Source organism: Oreochromis niloticus, linkage group LG5, assembly GCF_001858045.2.
Source record: "Oreochromis niloticus isolate F11D_XX linkage group LG5, O_niloticus_UMD_NMBU, whole genome shotgun sequence".
NCBI lineage: Eukaryota > Metazoa > Chordata > Actinopteri > Cichliformes > Cichlidae > Oreochromis > Oreochromis niloticus.
The window spans coordinates 22,213,391-22,232,350 of record NC_031970.2 but is presented as its reverse complement, the minus strand read 5'-3'; the positions used below and the strand labels follow the sequence as shown (position 1 = coordinate 22,232,350).

The window sequence follows — 18,960 nt, the reverse complement described above, 5'->3', positions numbered from 1 at the left end:
CTGGTTAGCAAGTGAAGAGAACCTGGATCAAGGCCAGCAGTGTGCTCTAGCTTCGGTTTTAGAGATACAGGTCTACGTTAGTGCAACAATATCAAACATGGATGTTGGCTACAGTGATGTCATCCATTGTGAAGTATCAGTACCTATCAGGAAGTATCAAGCTTTTCCGCCGACGCCATCTTGCTAGCAAAAACTAGATATGATGAGGATTAGTGGGTCTGACTGAGAAACCGCATGCTAGTTGGCTAACAACTTGTGATTAACAAGTGATTAACAACTCCTTAACCAATGAGCTTGTGGTTTCATACCACAAATAATCCTCCATTTTGAAAGATGGCATAATGAAGAACAGACCTAATTTTTTTCCCAACATGAGCCAAAGTGAGTGACTGAGCCCATAAATTCAGAAGAAAAGTGTTCACTGGTTAGGACAGAAAGCCTTTTTCTTATAGACTTCTATAATAGCAAATCTAAGCTATTGCCATCTGGTGACTGTCAGACAGAAACAGGTTTAATGCACTTTGGCATTGGCTTCAATTTTTCTAACCAGGTAGTTATGTCCATGTTTTATACTGTATACCGTCACGTCTCCTGCTCTCAGACAGGCTTCCCGGTCAACCGTTCTCACTTGCACCCTATTAATGTATGAGACAAGAGACATACTCTGTAAATTAAAATGTAAAACTGTTTATTTTAGTCTTACCTCTGCCAGAGCCTCAGTGTCTAGTGATTTGTGGTCCCCCAGGCTGCTGTGACGAGTGGTCCCTGGCACTGGTCTCAGTGGGTGGCCCTCAGGATAGCCCTTCCTATCTGGATAGTTTATGCTTCCTGCACTGCCAAAGGTACCAAGGCGCCTTTTTTCTGGGCTCTCCATGCGACCTTTGCTGATGGATACCTTGTGAGGGCTGCTAGGACAGGCTGCAGCCCGTGGTGGAGTGTCAGGCACTCTCGTTGGGCTCTGGGTGTCTGTTCGGCGACGCGGGATTGCTGCTCCATCAGATCGCAACCTGACCCTGCAGACATGGATCAGATCATATCAACTGTCAAGAAAATGTCTCAACATTACAAACACTTGAAAAATGAAAGGTGTTTATTTTTAGATGTACCTCCCCATGACTCCTCCAAAGTTGTAATCCGGTGATTGCTCGCATGGTGATGGGACATCATTTTTGGATGAACCCTTATCTTCCAGCAACGGTCCACTGCTGGCTTCACTATCTGCTTTCTGGCTGAGGTTATCTGAGAACGCATCATCTCTGAAAGAGCAGATTCAGGTGCACTAAGAATAAGCTATGCATGCAGACTAGAACAAATATAAAGGGCTTACAGTACTTAACACAAGATAAAGAACTACTAAAGCTCAGTCAGTTGGCACGTACAGGTCTTGCACTACGATGTACTGATGAGGGATGAGGCCATCCACGCCATTGTGACGGCCTTCCCACCAGTCTTCAGATGCTCTGTGATACAGAAGCAGGGAGGCTCCCTTCTTGAAGGACAGCTCCCTGGGACTGCGTCCCACATAGTCAAATTTGGCAATGGCCTCAATCTGTTCCACTTCTGAAAGAAACAAATAAGAAAAGAAGATAAAAAAAACGTATCAATGTGGACACAGCATGATTAGTCATACCACAAGACAGACAGCACTGTGTAAGCTGTATCTCATAGCTCTTTTTTCTGTGGTAAATCCCTCAAACGGGCACGTTTCCTTTATATCAACTTTATAACTTGTGTATGTGGGCTGTAAGAATACAAACTGAAGCACACACTATGTTTTCTAACATTTCTTGGTTGCTTCAATAGTAATTGAACTGGAGAGTTTGATTTGATTTGAAAGGTGGATTTCAAAAGGCCAGTAGGGGTCAGGCAGAGTTCACTGTATGTTGAACAGGAATCACCTATGAGCCAGAAAACCTGCAAGTGTAGTTTTATTTTGAAAACCCATTAGAGGTGTGTCTGGGTGTTACAGAAGAGAGCACAAGACAAAGTTGAAAAGCAGCTTTGTTCATGTTTTATTTCAACTATAAGGACACTTTCACTGCAGCACGTGTAAGAACTATATTTTTATTTCTTAAATTAAACCTGCAGCATTGCCAGAGGAGACAAACTGCAAAAACACAGCACTTCACTCCCAATACTAAGGCCAGCAGGAGAATAACCTGCATCAGGAAACCAGCCTTTGGTCTTACAAGTAAGAAAAGTACCAAAAGAGCCAACAACACAGATGAATGTCACAGATAGTTGTTGTCACCAAGAGGAGATATGATTCTCTGTTTTACCTGTGTTTTGGCTTTCTTGCCTGCCCTGATTATGGATTCAAAGCTTAGAGTGGGACTGAGGAAATCCTACACAAAGGAGAAAGTCTCAGGAGAGTTGCTGACTAATGCTGAACAAAGAACAAGCATGAGAGCAGGGGGTGGGGTGGCCAGACACACACACACATGGATCAAAGAGGCAGTGCTGCATGCCAATACTGTTTACTCAACTTGCCTTCAGCTTCAAACATCACTTAAGCTCTTGTGATCAGAAGCCGCTGCAGCTCAAGCCTCGCTCACCTCTCAGTCAAAAGCACTTAATAAAAAAGGTCAGGCTATATTTAAGACTTTCTGATTCACAAAGAATTCTAAAATCCCACATATATATTCTTATATGTCTTATATGACATGACTATTATATGTTATAAACATGTTTAAAATGTGAATTGCATAGCAAACGACCAGTATATCTGTTTTTTTTAAATAGTTGTCTCTGGAGCATTAGAATGATAGTTAACCACAACAAGTCTAAAACTACAATCTATGTGAGAGAATGATAACATTATGCTGAAGTTCTGAATTTAACTACAGACATAAGACCACAGTTCAGATGGCCACTGACACCAGAGCTAAATGAAAACAACAGCTCTGCTCTTTGAAGCTGCAGAGGCATAGAGGTAGCCTGACCGCTTACAGCGGTTTGCAAGCCTTCACTGGCCCTTATTTCTTTGCTTTGCTACAAAAATGGAAAAAAGGTGCAGCAATTTATTGAAAAATGCAAACATGCATGGAGATATAGTGTATAAAGCAAGAACAGAGCTTAAAGGTCAATATTTGATTTGACCACCTTTACTCTTCAGCACAGCCTGAACTCTCTTATTGTAAATTCTCTTTAGGTAGTCTTCAGGAACAGTTCTCCAGGGTTCTTGATGGACATGCAAAGCTCTTCTTTGGATTTTGGCTGTCTTTTGTTCTGTTCTCTGTCATGATGATCCCACACTGCTTCAATAATGTGAAGGTCCAGGCTCTGGGGAGGCCAATCTATGACTGATGACGTTCCACTGGTGTTTTTCTATCCAGATAGGTTTTTACTGCATTGGCAGTGTGTTTGGGATCATAACCATGCTGAAAAATGACGCTGTTGCCAATCAGACTTTTTCCAGATGGTATTGCACGGTGGATCAAAATCTGTTGGTACTTTCTAGTTTTCATAATCCCCAAACACCATCAGTAGAAATGTAGCCTCAAACCATGACAGAGCCTCCACCGTGTTTTACATACGGCTATAGACACTCACTGTTGTACCTCTCTATACTGATGACAGTCTTTCTTTTTTAGTATTTTTTTTGTGGATTTGTCATTCCATAAGACCCCTTGCCACTGATTTTTAGTCCAGTTCTTGTGTAATGTGGCATAGCTCAGCTTTTTCTCCCTGTCTTTGTTCCTTAAGAATGGTTTCTTGATAGTCTTTCACAACAATAATGCAGATGTTCAGCAGGAGGATAATTTTTCATGTTCAGCACCTTAGTTGGCACACAGCAGTAAACAAAGGGCTGAATAGGCTGATGGGTATTCTCCTAGTTATAAAGGTATTAAGGATGTGACTAACCCTCATCACTGGTGTGTGGTTCTGTCCCATTATCAGCCTCATCAATGGTTCCTGGTTCACTGTGTGGACTGTCACTAGAGAAACAAAAAGAGACCAGAAAGACATTAATATGTAGACAAAGAAATATGAAAAAATCATGTTTGTACAGTGAATTTGTTAATTTACTGTCACAATTCAGCCTTAAAATCAATGCAAAACAGAGCTGAACACGCTATAGTATCACATAATTACACACTGTACCACAATACCTACCAATACTCTTCGCCCCCGGTCATGCACTTCTCATAGACTGGGCCATCCAGCTCTCGTTGACTTGGAAAGATGACTTCATTGTGGCTAATTATAGTTTTGATGAGTTCGTTAACATGAGCTTGACATGCTACAGGATCCTGGCCATCTGGGATGGGCATCAGAGTTGGACCAAAGCAGATAGCTAAATTGTACGGATCCATCATGTTCTCGTCGCTGTACTGTGAAAGACTGACGGACGGCACAGGACAGAAGTCACAATTTTTGTTATGTATGCAAACTGTACATCTATTTAGCTAAAACCTTATTGATAACCAAACAACATAAATATGTGCTAATCTGATTATTCCGATTCATCAGTCCATTTAGAAATGGTTCAATTTCTCTTCCTATTTTATTTATATTGACAGAATTTGCAGTAGCAGATAAATATCTTAGGGAGTCACTGGCTTCACCTGATTTCAGTCCTTATGTACAGTCATCACTGCAGCTTGCTTAAAAACATTTTGATCAGTCAACCTCTCCAAGAAATCAACTTACACCGCACAGCCCACTCTTAATAACGAAATCATTGAGTCATCAAGAGGAAATCATCAAGAGGAAGCCATAATAAATGTCTACTTGAAGATTGTACTTAAGCTGAGGTTGAGCAGCATCATTGCAGTTCATGTGGCTCCAACAAATATGACAATTAAATCAGCTAAATCCAGTAAAAGGAGCACAGATAACATCTATTATCAGAAGAAAGGTTTTTTATCCCAATATGGAAACCTATAAATAACTTCTAAAACACTGATATAGTAATAAATACCATGTCTTATTTTAAATACACTTTTGTTTTGTCTATACTTTTTTCCATATTGTATGCCTATTCTGTAATTTTCATATTAGTAAAGGTGTAAGATTCAGTGTCATATCCTGGTGATTAAACAACCGCCGAACTCATGTTTCTACACTGTTTTGGGAGACCCAAGGCAGTGAAATGTGAGACTCACTGGTTAAGGAATGCAAAAAGATATCGCATGACGATTATGATGGTCCGAGGAAGAGTGACAATAATCTGCTGGATGTGATGTGCTCTCTCAGCTTCAGACTCCAGCTCTGAAACACAGAAACAGAGATGTTTAAAGATGCTGCACTGAAAAAAAAAACAGAGAGACACAAACTGCGACTACAGTGCCAAAGCAAAAGGTGGTGGAGATTCCAAAAATGGCTATTTGACAATTTAATATGCCCCCTCATGCCTTTCACCAGACCCCAAAGCCAAAGTGAGTGATCACATTATTTGAAACAGTGGAGAAATTATCCTGTGGCGAACTTGCACATGCCACAGTTATGTGGCCTGCACCCCAAAGCGGAAAGCGCTGGTGTTACTGTAAGACTACTTCCACGTGCAGCACGGCATGACTTTCTCTAGTCCAATAAAGCTACACATCTACCTATAACTGTGTTTTCTCTTTTCTGTGAAGGTCATTGAAAAACGCTTGAAACAAGGTCTGTTAACTCACTGATAGTAGAGATGAAGTCCAGGAAACGCTCCTTTGGGAAGAGCGGGTTCTCGAGTCCTCTGAAGTACAGCTTCAGGACGCCTGCCACTGAGTTAATATCATGCTCATTCTGATCATCAATCAAGGGATCCTCACCTAATTAAGAAACACACGAGTGCTTTCAGCGGCAGCATTTGTTGAACTGAAAAACGTATCAAGGTAGTTCATCCCACAGATCATGTTGAAATATTGACTAACCTCTCTCAAATGAGTTTTTAATATCATTGACCTCCACCTGCGATCCTGGCACACGAAATATGCCTTGCTGCTGCAAACCTGAAAGAAATACAACCCAGAATTGACCGAATTAGAGTTACGCTAGCTGCCATTAGCTCCAAAACCACTGCCAGCTTCTTTGAAAGCCCACTGGAAACACATAACACAGAGCAGGAAATGTAATCTAGTCATAAAGGGAGATGCGTATTTTTCCAGCAGAGGGCCCCTCAGTGAGTCTGCACCATATGGTTCCAGTTACAGGGTTCTAATCAGTTTTCTGTAGTTTCATTAGGTCCAGATCCAGGGGAAAGGCCTGCAGGCTAAACCAACAAGCTGAAGACAGATGTGAAAGGTAGACAGGGAGGAGTTATGGGGGCAGGGGGGTGGCTGAAGTTACTAAACAAAGACCAATGGGACTTTCAAAACTCTCAGTGTGTGACCTATTGTTATGAGCCCGTCAAATCACTGGTAAGCAGCTGAGCGCTGCGGTGGTGAGCAGAGCAAGCTTCTACCAGCAGCTATTTGTGAAAATAGACTGCTGATGTCTCTTCTTGTAAGTCTAAACAAGTTTTCAAAGGACTTTACTTTACAGGTCACTCTCGTTATTTTTGCCCCATCACGCAGAAGGGCTTGATGAAAGACTTACCGTATAGATTGATGTATCTGATACAGCTTTCAACAACAAGTGGAATTGGTTGACCTGAATCCTGAAAAGAAAAGAAATGAATACATTATGAATTTTTGCTTTTATAGGGATATAAGGGCTATATATATATATGTAAGAATTAAACATACAATATTAACCTTGCAATATGCAGGTATATAACATAGTATAATAACAAAAAGCAAAACATGACAAGACAGAAGCAGTCTAATACCGAAAACTGCACAAACAGTTGTGAAGATTTATAGCATGCAGGTAGAGCAGAAGCAGCAGCAAATAAATGGCTACTGTTAGTTCGGGAGTTTTAGTTTGTCATGTTCCCTGACTATAGCAGTACCTGAATGCGGGCGCGGGCATTCCTTCTTCCTCTGGGACAGAAAGCAGCAAAGCACAGAAGAAGAAGAGGAAGAAGGGGCAACAAAAAGAAAGGTTAGAAAAGCTCAACTGAGTCCTTTGAAAGTTAAAAGCAAATTACAGGGACTGGTCATAGGACAGCTACAGAAATGCAGTAAGGATTGGGCGCAGTGAGGGACAAAGCAGACATACTGCTGACTCCTGCCTCAGTCCAAAAAAATGAAAAGAAAAAAAGCCAGAGATGGTAAATTGTTCTGGAAGGGAATAAAGAAACAGCTGACTGCCGCTCTGTCTGTCTGCACCGGCAGAACCGTGGAAGGAAGGAAACGGATTAGAGGTTAAACAGAGGCGTTATATCATGATCAAGGGCAGCTGGAAGAGGGAGGAACAGAAGGCTAAAGAGGAAGAGAATGAGAGCGAAGGCTCTAGCTGCCTTCCCCTCCTGCTCCACAGGGACCGCTCGGTCATACACCACCACCAGAGGGTACCTTGATGAATGCCTCCATATTGCCGTTAAACAGCTTATGGTTATACACGGAGCGTGGCCTAGGCTTCCGCATTTTCTGTGGTTTAGGGGGAAGGGTGGGGGGCCTGGAAATGACGGACAAAAGGAGAAAAACAAACAAAACAAAAGACCACATTGTGTGAAACTATAGAAAAATGTGGTTCAAAAGCAGGTATTAAAAATCTGGCTCTAAAACAGAGCTTTATCATCTGTTTGATTGTGGTAATACAAACCAAGCGGTAGAGTTAAAAAAAGGGCTTGAATGCAATTTCCGTTTAATTGCTAACAATGAATTTGGAAGACCAAGACTGGAGTATAAACTTTTTTAAAAAATGCTTAAGTGCAAGTAAGAGAGAAGTAATTAAATTTCCACAGTTTATAGTTAATAAAAATACGGACCTAGAAAACCAAATGTGACATGTGATTATACATCCAACTGAATGCCTTTTGCATCATCTTTAATATTATGTGAACACTGATGAAAATGACACAAATTGTTTTTCATGTCATTTTATTAAGAACATACTAAAGGACAAACTAAACTAAAGGAAAATCCTGAGCCCTCAATTCCCCGTAGTGGCGAGGGATCTTTCCCTCCTATAAGGAAGGATCACTGCAAATCAGCACAAAGTTGTTTTTGTCCTGATCCGACTGGTCTCTTCCGATATGAAAGTGCCCCATTCATGTGGCATGAGGGGTCACCGAAGTGTGATGAGTGTAAAAGTACAAAAGCGAGCTTCACAGTATGCAAAACCTTAACACCAATGCGTCATCTTCAAAGCACAAAATGAGGGAATATGTCTTAGAAGAGTGGTATTCTCTCTGTTAGAGTTACCGAGTAGCTGTTTAGATATTGGATTTTCCTTTAATTTGTCATCTGTCATTAAAAAAATCATCAAAATGCAAAATCTGTTACATCCATTCACATAAATTACAAAATCATATATGGCCACAATATACCCACAGAAAGATGGAAACAACCTTTTGGGTAAGTTCAGCAAGATGCAAAGAAATATTATTTTAATATTTATAACAATAAACTATATGTTTAAAAAAAGCAACTTGTACCTTTTTTGCATATGTTAAATACTTTCATGACTACATAATACACACAGACATGTCATTTATTTTTCTGGTAGGAATTCTTTAAAAACATGTTTTTATAGTTCCATTAACCTTTTTTTTCTTTTTCTTTCTTTTCTAAAGATGAATTAAATATCTTGAATTCTGAAATGAGTGGAATAAGCAGGTGTTTTGTGGCAGAGAGTCAGGGATTAGAAGCAGCTCACTTCAAGTGCAAGCTTACCTTGTTGTTCCGCACTCAGCTCTTTCTCCTGCAAAGGAAACACACACACACACACACACACACACATACACACTCACATGAGGGAGATGTTATATACTGGTTTCTTCCTGGTACACATTATACAGACTCCAGTCAGTGTCCAGCCTCACTAAAGGGATTCATGACAAACAACATCGCCATTGAGGGCTGGGTGAATAAAATGGTGCTAACACCATTCACTGAAAAAGCTCCTGAGCAGTCGTAGCTAAAGCCTCAGGGGAGCCAGAGGGCCCTAAAGGGTTACAGAGCAGAGAAATGAGGGTGGCAGCTGCAGTGTTTGTATGGTGGGTAGGGAGGGGTCCTTCAGTATTGAGACTGAACAATGTCTTTGCTGGCTCACTGAGCCTTTTGTTATAGGTTTTTAACCACACATGCGTATGCTTATCCTTGCATTCTGATAAACCTAAGAACAGGAGATATCATTTAAAGAAGTATTTAAAAAGAGAAGGATAACAATGGCATCACTGAGAGCATTATTTATTTATTCTACATTTACTCTGACTAACAAAGGAAGAAAGAGTGAAGGCTAACTCATTGCTAGCAGGTTTTTAGAGCATTAAAGTGAGGAACTAACGGTTAGTCTGGTATGAAATCATTCCACTGAGTGATAGACCTCGCTACCTTTGAGCAACCTTGGAATAACAGAGCAAGCATTCCTCGCTCAAGCATGAGCGAGAAACTCTAAATTGATTTTTGATTCCTCTGTGACATATCTATTCTGAAAAATAAAAAAAAAGTGACAAGAACAAATCATATTTTACAGAACAAGGAAATAGGTGAGTCTTTATCTGGAAAAGAAGGGCTGGCAGATATCCCAGCACAATCTTGTCTAGTGCCAACACTTGACATTATGTTTTTATTAATACATGCAGCAAGATGTAAACGCCATGTGGCACTCACCAGTCTCATCTCGTTCCCCTCTGTCATGCTCCCACGCAAGCGCGCATACACAAACATACACAAACGCGCAAGTCTTGGGTGTGAAGCAACGAGCTAATGAGCACGACTCGGCCCTGATTGATCACCTGAATAATTAAACATGGGTGGTACCTGGAGGCGCCATATGCTCTGCTCATACATTCTCTCAGCTGTGACACCACGGACATTGAATGATAATGTGATTGTTTATGGGTATAAGAGTGTGCAGATGATTGCTTGCCACATGACTTGAATGTAATCACAGGAACAATCTCAGGTCCTGAAAATATAATAAATGCTTAAATAATGAATATAACCTGAATATAAGTGTGAAAATCTATGCATGGACGACTCAAGGCCTCAGCTGGCTGCACCTTGTGTCCTTTCCTATTAGTTGAACCCCTGGTGCAGGAGCAGCTGCAGATATGGGCCTCAGTTTGGTCCTGCTGATTGATTGGGCATAAACTGTTCACAGCCGAGGTGACAAGGGGACCCTTGGGGAAGAGGGGGAGCCAAGAAAACCTCTCTCTTGCAGCCTGGAAATAGAACCCCCCCTGCGGCTACACCATACAGAGACTAACCGGATAATACTTTAACCACTGGAGATAAATAGAAAGTGGAATGAATACCTCAAAGTGGATATGGTCTGCTCTTTGGGGTGGTACTTTTCTATCTGAATATCAGCTCTTACTCCCTCTGCTATCTTTAAAAAAAGTATCTGGTGTCTTTGTGAACTCTGATACCTTGCTTCGTGATAGCTGCACCACTATAACCCCGAAGTCAACAGTTTTCTCAGTTTTCTGTTCATGCACATGCCATTACCAGACACCAAAGAGAAATCAAGAGAAAGGGATTCTTACCTTCCCCCAGTGTCTGCTTCAGCAAGTCATGCTTGGCCTGCAGCTTAATGATGAGGTTACTACCATTCAGGTACTCTTTGAATTTCTAGATGGAGATGTGAAGAAACATTTCAGTGCCACTGAAATCAGCTTAAATGCTTTTTCCTCTGCTCAGCTGATAACTGATGGCTTTATTTTGAAAAGGTGCTCAGAGGCCATCACTTTGGACCGAGAGATGAACTCACTGAAAAGTAGAACATTTCTGTCTCCTGCTGATTCGCTCTCCTCTTGGCTATATTGAGCTTGCTCATGTACGTCTCAGAGGCCACAGATTTGATGGATTCAGTGGAACGGCTGTGTTGAAAGGCATCTGACACGTCAAAGTCCTCCACTGTCAGCATGTCCTGCAGTGTTTGCATGGTGGCATCCAAAGTCTTCCTCACCTGGAGAGATGGCAGGGTCACCCATAAAGCATTACATCGTAACCTGTGTTGACCATGTATTTTGTTTTGCGTCAGAATATGAGTTTAGAGCAGGCTACAGGTCAAGCATACATCAGGCCTAGTCAGGAAAATGAGGAGTGTCTGGCAAAGATACAAACTGTTCATGAAATTATTGAGAGAGGCTTTTTGTTTAGGATTGAGATTGATAAAGCCCATTTCCCCTAATGGCATTCATTATCTTCCAGAACACAATTCACTGGGAGACAGGGAAGAAACAGAGCTGTTGGCGCTCGCAATTTAAACAGTCCCTGGTTATTATCGCTTCCATTTCCACCTTTCTGTCGGTGTTTCTTAATGAGAAAGGCCTCTTTTCATCAAGAAAAGAGACAATTTCATATATAACTTCATAGAAAACACAACATTGGCAGTGTGACAATATAAATATATTCCCAGCCCCTGCAGAGAGAGGGGTCATCGGAGAGTAATTGCAATGAGAGCAGATGGTGATGTGGCCATCCTGCTCCGATGGTATGATGGCCTTGGGGAAAATGAGAGAGGGCTTTCTGTTTAAGAGGGGGAGGAGAGGGCTACTGGTGCTGGACAGACACAGCTCATAGGCCCTCACCTCCTCATTTTCAATTTTTAGTGTTGCTAAGCGAGACTGCAGTTGATGGTAGCGCATCAGAAGTTCGGTCTGAACCGGCTGCTGGGCGCTCACTTGGCACACCTGAGGGTGGAGAAAAAACAGGTTAGAAAGGAATAAAAGAAATAATAATTAAACTGCAGTATTTTCTAGCATCTCACCTCATCTCCCATGTGTGGCAGGTATTCAAAGCGCATTGGAGGACAGAACACCTGGTTATGCATATCCATGATCTTGTGCTTGTCACTGCGGGAGTCCAAGTTGTCCACTGCATTCTCCAGGATATCCAGTCCCTCGTGGCGTGATGTCTCCAAGTTGTACTCCGCAGACAAATAGGTCCTGAGGGTGCGTGCCAAGCTAGCATGGTAGCCCAAGTCACAGCACTGCAGAGACACAATACTAGATTAACAACTTAAAAATAAACTGTAGTTGTTAGCGAAATGGTAAAAACAAAAATTAGTGGAAAAAAGGAACCACAGTATGTGGTCTGTAACTATAACTGAGTTTTCACAGTAATGCTAAGTGAAAAGTTCCCATCTGAACTTGGATGTAGTCAGAAGTCTGCTAACAATCACAGGCAACAGCAATGCCATGATATACTGACCATGCCCTGGATTGCAGAGTGCAACTGGTATTTAACTGTGCTATAAATTAATAAGCCAATATATGTGAAAGAATAAGAATGTAAAAGTGAAACATGCAAGTCTAATTATATTCAGTATTTTCACAGTTATTTATTTAATGGACTAAATTCCAAATTATAACCTGATACAATAAAAAAAAAAGAAGTACAGTTCATAGAATTACAGCAGCTAGCACAGTAGGACATCAGGGATAATTAAAGAGCCTTATCACACAGAGCTGTATGAAGTAACCTAATTAAGAAGAGAATAGTAGAGCAGAGGTTTAGAGGGAGCTTGAGGCAACTGACAGCTCTGTAAATCACTAAGTAGACGCTCTTTAGCACTCTTTAGTACTGAGGAAGTAGTCTCTTCAGTTTGTGTGCTTCATTGCACCACTCAGTCAAACTGGCTCAGTAGACCAAACACTCAAGGGAGTGAATTAGCTTCTTTTTTAACTAAGCAAACAGAGTGAGAACACATTCACTCATATCCTTACATTCATATAAAATCTAAATAAAATGCTACAAGTACTATTAACTCCCAGTTGCACCGCTCTATAATCACAGGAAGAGTACAAAGTTTCTTATGTGGTGGGCTGTGACTCTCATATGACATCTAAGCCTTTTTTCCTCTTGCCTGATTGCAGCAGACAAACCAGTGGAGCTCATGATCCCACTCCTTTTAGCCCAGCAGGATTTAGGATGACAAGGACTTTTCATTTTCTAGACACCGAGTACGCAAGAGCTGCCCAGCAAAAAGGCAGCCACAGCCACAAATCGGGTTCCCAGCATGCCAAAGTACCACCATTGAACTGCATACAGCCCAACAAAGGTTAAGCCACAAGTCATGTGTGTAATATTACAGAAATGCCACTGAAATCATGTCTTATCATGACCGTCCAGGAAAATGTGCATCCATCACCGTGGCTAATGTTGCTCCGTATGGTGAGCTGGCCTCGGGCAAAAATGTAACACACAGGCCAGGAGCTCAGAGAGACGAGGAAAACACAATGTGACCTTCAGATTTAGAATTTATATATATATATATATATATATATATATATATATATATATATATATATATATATATATATATATTTCATATATTTCAAATGTTGTTGGTCAAAAATGGTGATTAAAAGCTTCTTCATCTGCTTTCTGAGCCATAAAGGGTAGCCGGTCACCCGAGGTTGAGAGGCTGGTGCCAGCTACATTAATTGTACTCATGCCTGCATAAACAGAGCCTCTGCTTTCACCAGCTGACTTTCACTGACTTCCAGCCAACAGTGGTTTGCTAAACAAAGTCATCCTTTTAAATAAAGATAGTGAGACTGCCCAGCAAGGCTTTTGATTAACAATGTGAATAACTTTTAGTTTGAATTGTCAAAAACAACCACAGAAATCACATTTCGCATACTGCAGATGAGGAGAGACGAGTTTTTTATCAGTGAAAATTAAGTTTTCATTTGTAATAAGTGCAGCTGCTTAAGCTTCAGAAAGCCTGTGTTTTACATTCTGATCCATTAAAGAAAAGCCCATAGATACCAGAAGAAAATGTGCCTCTGTGTGTATGTGTTTCTGTCCTGGGCCATGTTTTTTTTTTCCTGGGTGACAGTTAGAGGCAGACAGTTACAAGGACATGCTGTGCTTGTCCCAGCAAAGCTCCCAAAAGCAGCATCAACAAAAACAAATGAACCACAAAAAGACTGAGGAAGAGGAGAGCAAGCAGACTGAGCAGAAATCATTCTGTCAACACTGATGGAGCCCCTTGAAATCATCAGTGAAAAACATCCTTCTACAGAACATCGCTAAACTAGATTTAATGTCAACAGCAGTTAGTCAGCAGCATATCAGTGTTAGGTTTGCTATTAATAATCCCCCCCAAAAAGGTGCTAAATACACTTTACTGAGGCCAACAGAGCAGCTTGAAAACAAGCAGCTAACAAGCTAAGAGCGAATGAGACATCCGAACAGATGGAGAGAAAAGTGACAGTGCTACAGTGTTAAATCGACATCAGAAATCCCAGCTGACAGAGGTAAACAAACACATGTGCTTATTGCATACTTACATCAATCATATCGGAGACGTCATGGATGTAATATTTTGCAACCACAGCATTTGTTGCTGCCAGGTTCAACAAATAGTCATTCCGAGCTTTTGTGCATTTCAGCTTATTCTCTGAATACTTGGCCTGCCTCTGGGGAGATAAGAGGAGAGAGCAGACAAAGGAAAAAAAAAACATCAGTGCTATAGGGAGGATCATGAGACAGGTAGAGATGGAAGAGAAAGTTTGGAGAAACCGGCTCTACGGAAGCTGCCCCTAAATAACATAATATGTATTAAGTGGCACAGCCAGGCTCACACCTAGTTATTATGGCTGTGTGCTGCAGCCAGTTTGCATAGTTCTGCATCAAGACCAAAAAACAGCAAAACCTGGGGCTGAAAATTTAGGCCAATGTGAAAGTAGCTTAAATGGACCTTTAGGGGTTGTTACAAAAGTGAGTCCCTCTGCACAGACTAATGTTAAAATACCAAGATTTACAACAGAAACAATCATATTTAAATCCTGATACAAAATTATAGATGGTTTTTTTTTTTTAAATTCACCTTTTGTAATGGTTTTAAGTCTATGGATACATATTGCTAACCAAGCATGCTAGCATTAACTAATAGCTTTAAACTCCAAACACTTTCTAGCCACCACAAAAAAAAAGATATGGCCATATAAGACTAAGGCAAAGGCTTCACAAAAAACTAAACAAAAACTAAAGGGTGATGCTACAATGATTGCATAAATTTTATAAATTTTATAGAATCTCTAATATACAGTTTATTGCTATAGAGCGAAAAATGCTAGCTTGACTATCTAAAGGGAACAAAAATACTAATTTCTACCTCAAAAAAGCACCAGTTATGATATTATTAAACCATTTCTCTATAAAAACATTAGTTTTAAGATGTTAGGTATGAATATTCTTTTATATAATTGATAGCCATAAATACATGTGTTGCTTCTACCTGTTTACCATGTAGACATCAAACAAACCAAACAGGTATGTTCAAATTTAGTCGACATGGTTTCCTTTCTGTCGGCCTGTATTCCAGTGAAAATTTAAATAAATACCTGCAGTTGCACTCAGCACTTAAGTAGGAGGAAAAGAAATGACACAGTGACATAATGTTCTGAAAACAGTGTTTTGTGCTTTTTTCTGTTACATTATGCCGAAAATACTGCAAAAACTTGTCTCACACCAGTAAAGCAGTGATTCAGGCTCAACCCAGAAAACCACTGTTGCTGTTTGAAATGCAACAAAAGATTCACGATTATATTCTTTTTTTGTACTTTACAGGGGCATTTTAGTTCTGATTTCACTAAACCACTGTGATGCAAATTTTAGCAGGAAAAGACTTTAACTTGGCATTCCTTCGTCTTCCTCTTCCAAGTGTTTGCCGGCAGAATAATGAGACAAAAGTGTGGAAACCATTCACAGGAAAAAAAATAAATTCACCGCCACGTTGTGTTATAAATAGTCTGTGGCTTCCAAGCTAAGCAGCATCTCTGAGGATACCAGCCTGAGGATGGAGAAACACTGCCGTACTGACAGCCTTTTGATTTTCTGCACCTGAGAGATGATGGAAATTTCGTTTGCATGAAGAAACCTAAGACGAAGATGCAGATTAAAAACGCATAGGGGTTCAGCATGCTCCGGAGAGCCCAACACCGCTGGCAGGAGAAGACTTTTCACAAGCTAGAAATCTGAATAAGATGGAAAGGGAGTGAGGTTATTGGCTGAAAGAACTACTCAGTACTCATCTGGCTGCAGACCTACAGTATGTTCCTGAGACTTTCTGTCTAGCTGCTGGTCTACTCATCTCTCGCTATTTCCAAGTACACCTGGCAAAAAAAGCTGGCTTTCCATTAAAGAAGCACCAACACTGATCTTGATGAGAAACTGTTTAAAGGTTTTTCCTAACCTAAATGTAAAACTGATGATTCAGGATTTAACAGCACAAACAGAACTGCGTTTATGTAAACAAGCGGTGCTCTTCTTATACCTTCTCCTTCATCTTCTCGATTTTCCTGACGGAGCTGCGTCTCAGCTGGCGGTCCTCGTGCCGGAGGAGGTTCACGTTGAGATCTCCCGACTTGCTGAACTGCTTCTCTTCCTGCTTCTCAGCGTCTTTCAGCTTGCTCTCTGCACTGATGCTCTCAGTGTGGTACATGTGATATGTTTTCATCACCTGCAAGAAGAGTATAACAGATGATTTTATGTGGCTGAACATCACAGCCTTTTACAGTATTAGTTATGAGCTAAACTTACAGAGGTTTGTGGGTAACAAATACCTGACGATACTTTGGTTTTATGTTCCAGAGTACCCTGTATTTTCCTCTTGCAGCTGTTTCTTAAATTCACAGTGTAAACATTATTTATTACTGAGATCTGCACTACTCTCTTGCACAATCTCAATATTACTTTTTACTCTTCTTGAACCTCATTTTTGCTGTTTATTTTCTTTGTTTTTTGCATTCACAAGACCTTCACCATGTGCTTGTGGCACTTTTACATTAACAATGCTTTTTCATGTTCCTGTAACACAGTAATTTCCCTTGTGAGATCAATAAATCTTATCAGTGAAGGGCGGGTACACCGTGGACAGCTAACTGATTTATCGCAGAGTTAACAGAAAGAGAACGACAAACATCCACACACACATTTACACTTATGGCCAATTTCAAGTTGCTAATTAAACCTAACCTGTCTTTGGACTGTGGGAGGGTGCTGGGGTACTCAGACAGAAGCACAGGGAGAACATGCTGAGCTGTCCAGTGGATTCAAACACTGGACCTTGTTGCTGAGAGGCAACAGTGCTGGCTACTGGTGCCATGTTATTAAACTGAGTAAATAACTCTCAGTATGAGCTATTTACCATTTAACAGTAATTAATGATATAGTATTAAAATGTTAATTAACACCCTAGATAAAGTAATACAGCGTGAGTAGTAATAGTATGTATTCATCTGTATTTTTAATCACGTGGTAAATGGACTGGTGCCTACTTTTACCGAATGCTCACACTCACACGGATGAATCAGGGCAAACTTGGGGTTCAGCACCTTACTTCAACATGCAGGTTGGGGGAGTCAGTAAAGAAAATCTTTACTGTCTTTTTACAAAATCTGGTCTGATTTGAGCCTTTTCGTGGTGGCCAGGAGGATCAGTTTGGGTCATCAGTACAGAAGTAACACAGATTTTACTACATGTGGAATATTTTAAGTGGATCCAGAGCCCCAAAGTTGTCTGTGGTTTAGACTTGGCTGTCAAATCTCCAACTTGCCCCCTCTTCCCCTCCTCGCTGTAGCTTTCCTGGCCTGTTTCCTACAGTAATTCCTCATTACCTCATCCTTCTACACTTTCAGCTCTTTGGAGAAACAGAATGACATTTTATTCTGTCTTCCCTGGAATTAGTGTACCTCTTCACTTTGATCTCTACTTAGACACTTAAACTTTTACACCCCTCTCCCCTTGTTCAGCGTGATGGGGCTACGACTGCAGTGGCAGAAAACCCTCATTAGACAACGCAGGAGCACCGCTTGTCCCTCTTAACTCATCACAGATGCTTGCTGAGAGTCTCTCGGAGGCCCATTCCTAATTCTCTTAATGAAACATCCATATGCGAATTGCAGCTTCAAACATTTGATGTTCCTATGAACACCACAGGATGTGAAACAGTCAGCATAAACAGTTATTTATTTGTTTCCTGCAATCAAGCAGCTTGATGCTGTGCTTAAACAGTGGGGTTCTTCTTATCTGCGTGAGAACTGCTCATCAAAAACACATGTTTGCTGTTGGGTCACTTACAACTATAATCTTTCACTGACCTCAAATGATACTAATGTGATTGGGAAAGTCCATTGGGAAAATTGTAAATGTAAACTTGTACACTTATATAGTGCATTTCTATGCTATTTGAGCAAAGTACTTTCTTACTACAAGTCTTAACAAACACAAGTGCTGTTTTCTCTATGCCTGAGTCTAGCATTGACACACTCACACTTCGACGGATGTATTGAGAATCAACTGGGGTTCAGTATCTTACCCAAGGATACTTCTACATGTAGACTAGAGGAGAAGAACATGAACAACAGCTGATCTTTTGATTGGCAGACAACCTGCTCTACCTTGTGCCACATTACCTTGCGAGGTACTCTCACTGTTTGCCAAACATCGTTTAAGACTGGTTTTTGAGTATTGTGTTTGCTATAGGTGTGTTTCAACATTTATTTTGTCTCTTAAGTAAGATTATTATTAATAATTATTAAATATTATAAGGTCAAGCATGAAAAAGTAAGTCATTTTGCAGAAATCTGCAACATCCCGAGCACAAAGAGAGACCCACACAGGCACAGAAAGAAGACACAAACTCCACTTTGTTCTGTCAACTTCCTGCTCTGCGGGGGCAGTACTAAGCACTGCTCCACCACCACAACCATCATATTGCTTATATTAATGCGTTAATGTGTGGGCACCATTTTGCCACTGAAGTTGCTTGAGGTAATATTATTATTTAATAATTTATTTAAATAGCACAGAGTGGTGAAGAGCTGTAAGGCAAACACCTAAGAAAAAAAAATCCTACACTATTTTTGGAGTGTCACAGCTAGGTATTAATTTAGCTACTCACAGACAACAGAAATTAGGCTAACACTCTGTTCTTTCACATGCTGTCAAAACTATTTTCTGAATATGT

The 18,960-nt window shown here is 40.7% G+C and overlaps 1 protein-coding gene across 2 annotated transcripts in view; it reads right to left on the bottom strand.

Moving 5' to 3' along the window:
- Nucleotides 1-18,960, bottom strand: part of srgap3 (SLIT-ROBO Rho GTPase activating protein 3) — a 58,028-nt gene that overhangs the window by 4,319 nt on the left and 34,749 nt on the right. Inside the window, exons 5-21 of one of the 2 annotated variants that reach the window (XM_005469549.4) lie at nucleotides 16,267-16,452; nucleotides 14,279-14,407; nucleotides 11,749-11,970; nucleotides 11,570-11,671; nucleotides 10,747-10,944; nucleotides 10,523-10,607; nucleotides 8,706-8,733; nucleotides 7,383-7,485; nucleotides 6,523-6,583; nucleotides 5,859-5,936; nucleotides 5,622-5,756; nucleotides 5,109-5,214; nucleotides 4,117-4,344; nucleotides 3,865-3,938; nucleotides 1,380-1,560; nucleotides 1,107-1,256; nucleotides 704-1,013 (exon numbers count right to left, since the gene is read on the bottom strand). In XM_005469549.4, the coding sequence (XP_005469606.1) occupies nucleotides 704-1,013; nucleotides 1,107-1,256; nucleotides 1,380-1,560; nucleotides 3,865-3,938; nucleotides 4,117-4,344; nucleotides 5,109-5,214; nucleotides 5,622-5,756; nucleotides 5,859-5,936; nucleotides 6,523-6,583; nucleotides 7,383-7,485; nucleotides 8,706-8,733; nucleotides 10,523-10,607; nucleotides 10,747-10,944; nucleotides 11,570-11,671; nucleotides 11,749-11,970; nucleotides 14,279-14,407; nucleotides 16,267-16,452 (2,376 nt within the window). Of the gene's footprint in view, nucleotides 1-703; nucleotides 1,014-1,106; nucleotides 1,257-1,379; nucleotides 1,561-3,864; nucleotides 3,939-4,116; nucleotides 4,345-5,108; nucleotides 5,215-5,621; nucleotides 5,757-5,858; nucleotides 5,937-6,522; nucleotides 6,584-6,877; nucleotides 6,909-7,382; nucleotides 7,486-8,705; nucleotides 8,734-10,522; nucleotides 10,608-10,746; nucleotides 10,945-11,569; nucleotides 11,672-11,748; nucleotides 11,971-14,278; nucleotides 14,408-16,266; nucleotides 16,453-18,960 lie in introns of both variants that reach the window. The other variant, XM_005469551.4, reaches the window with a different exon arrangement.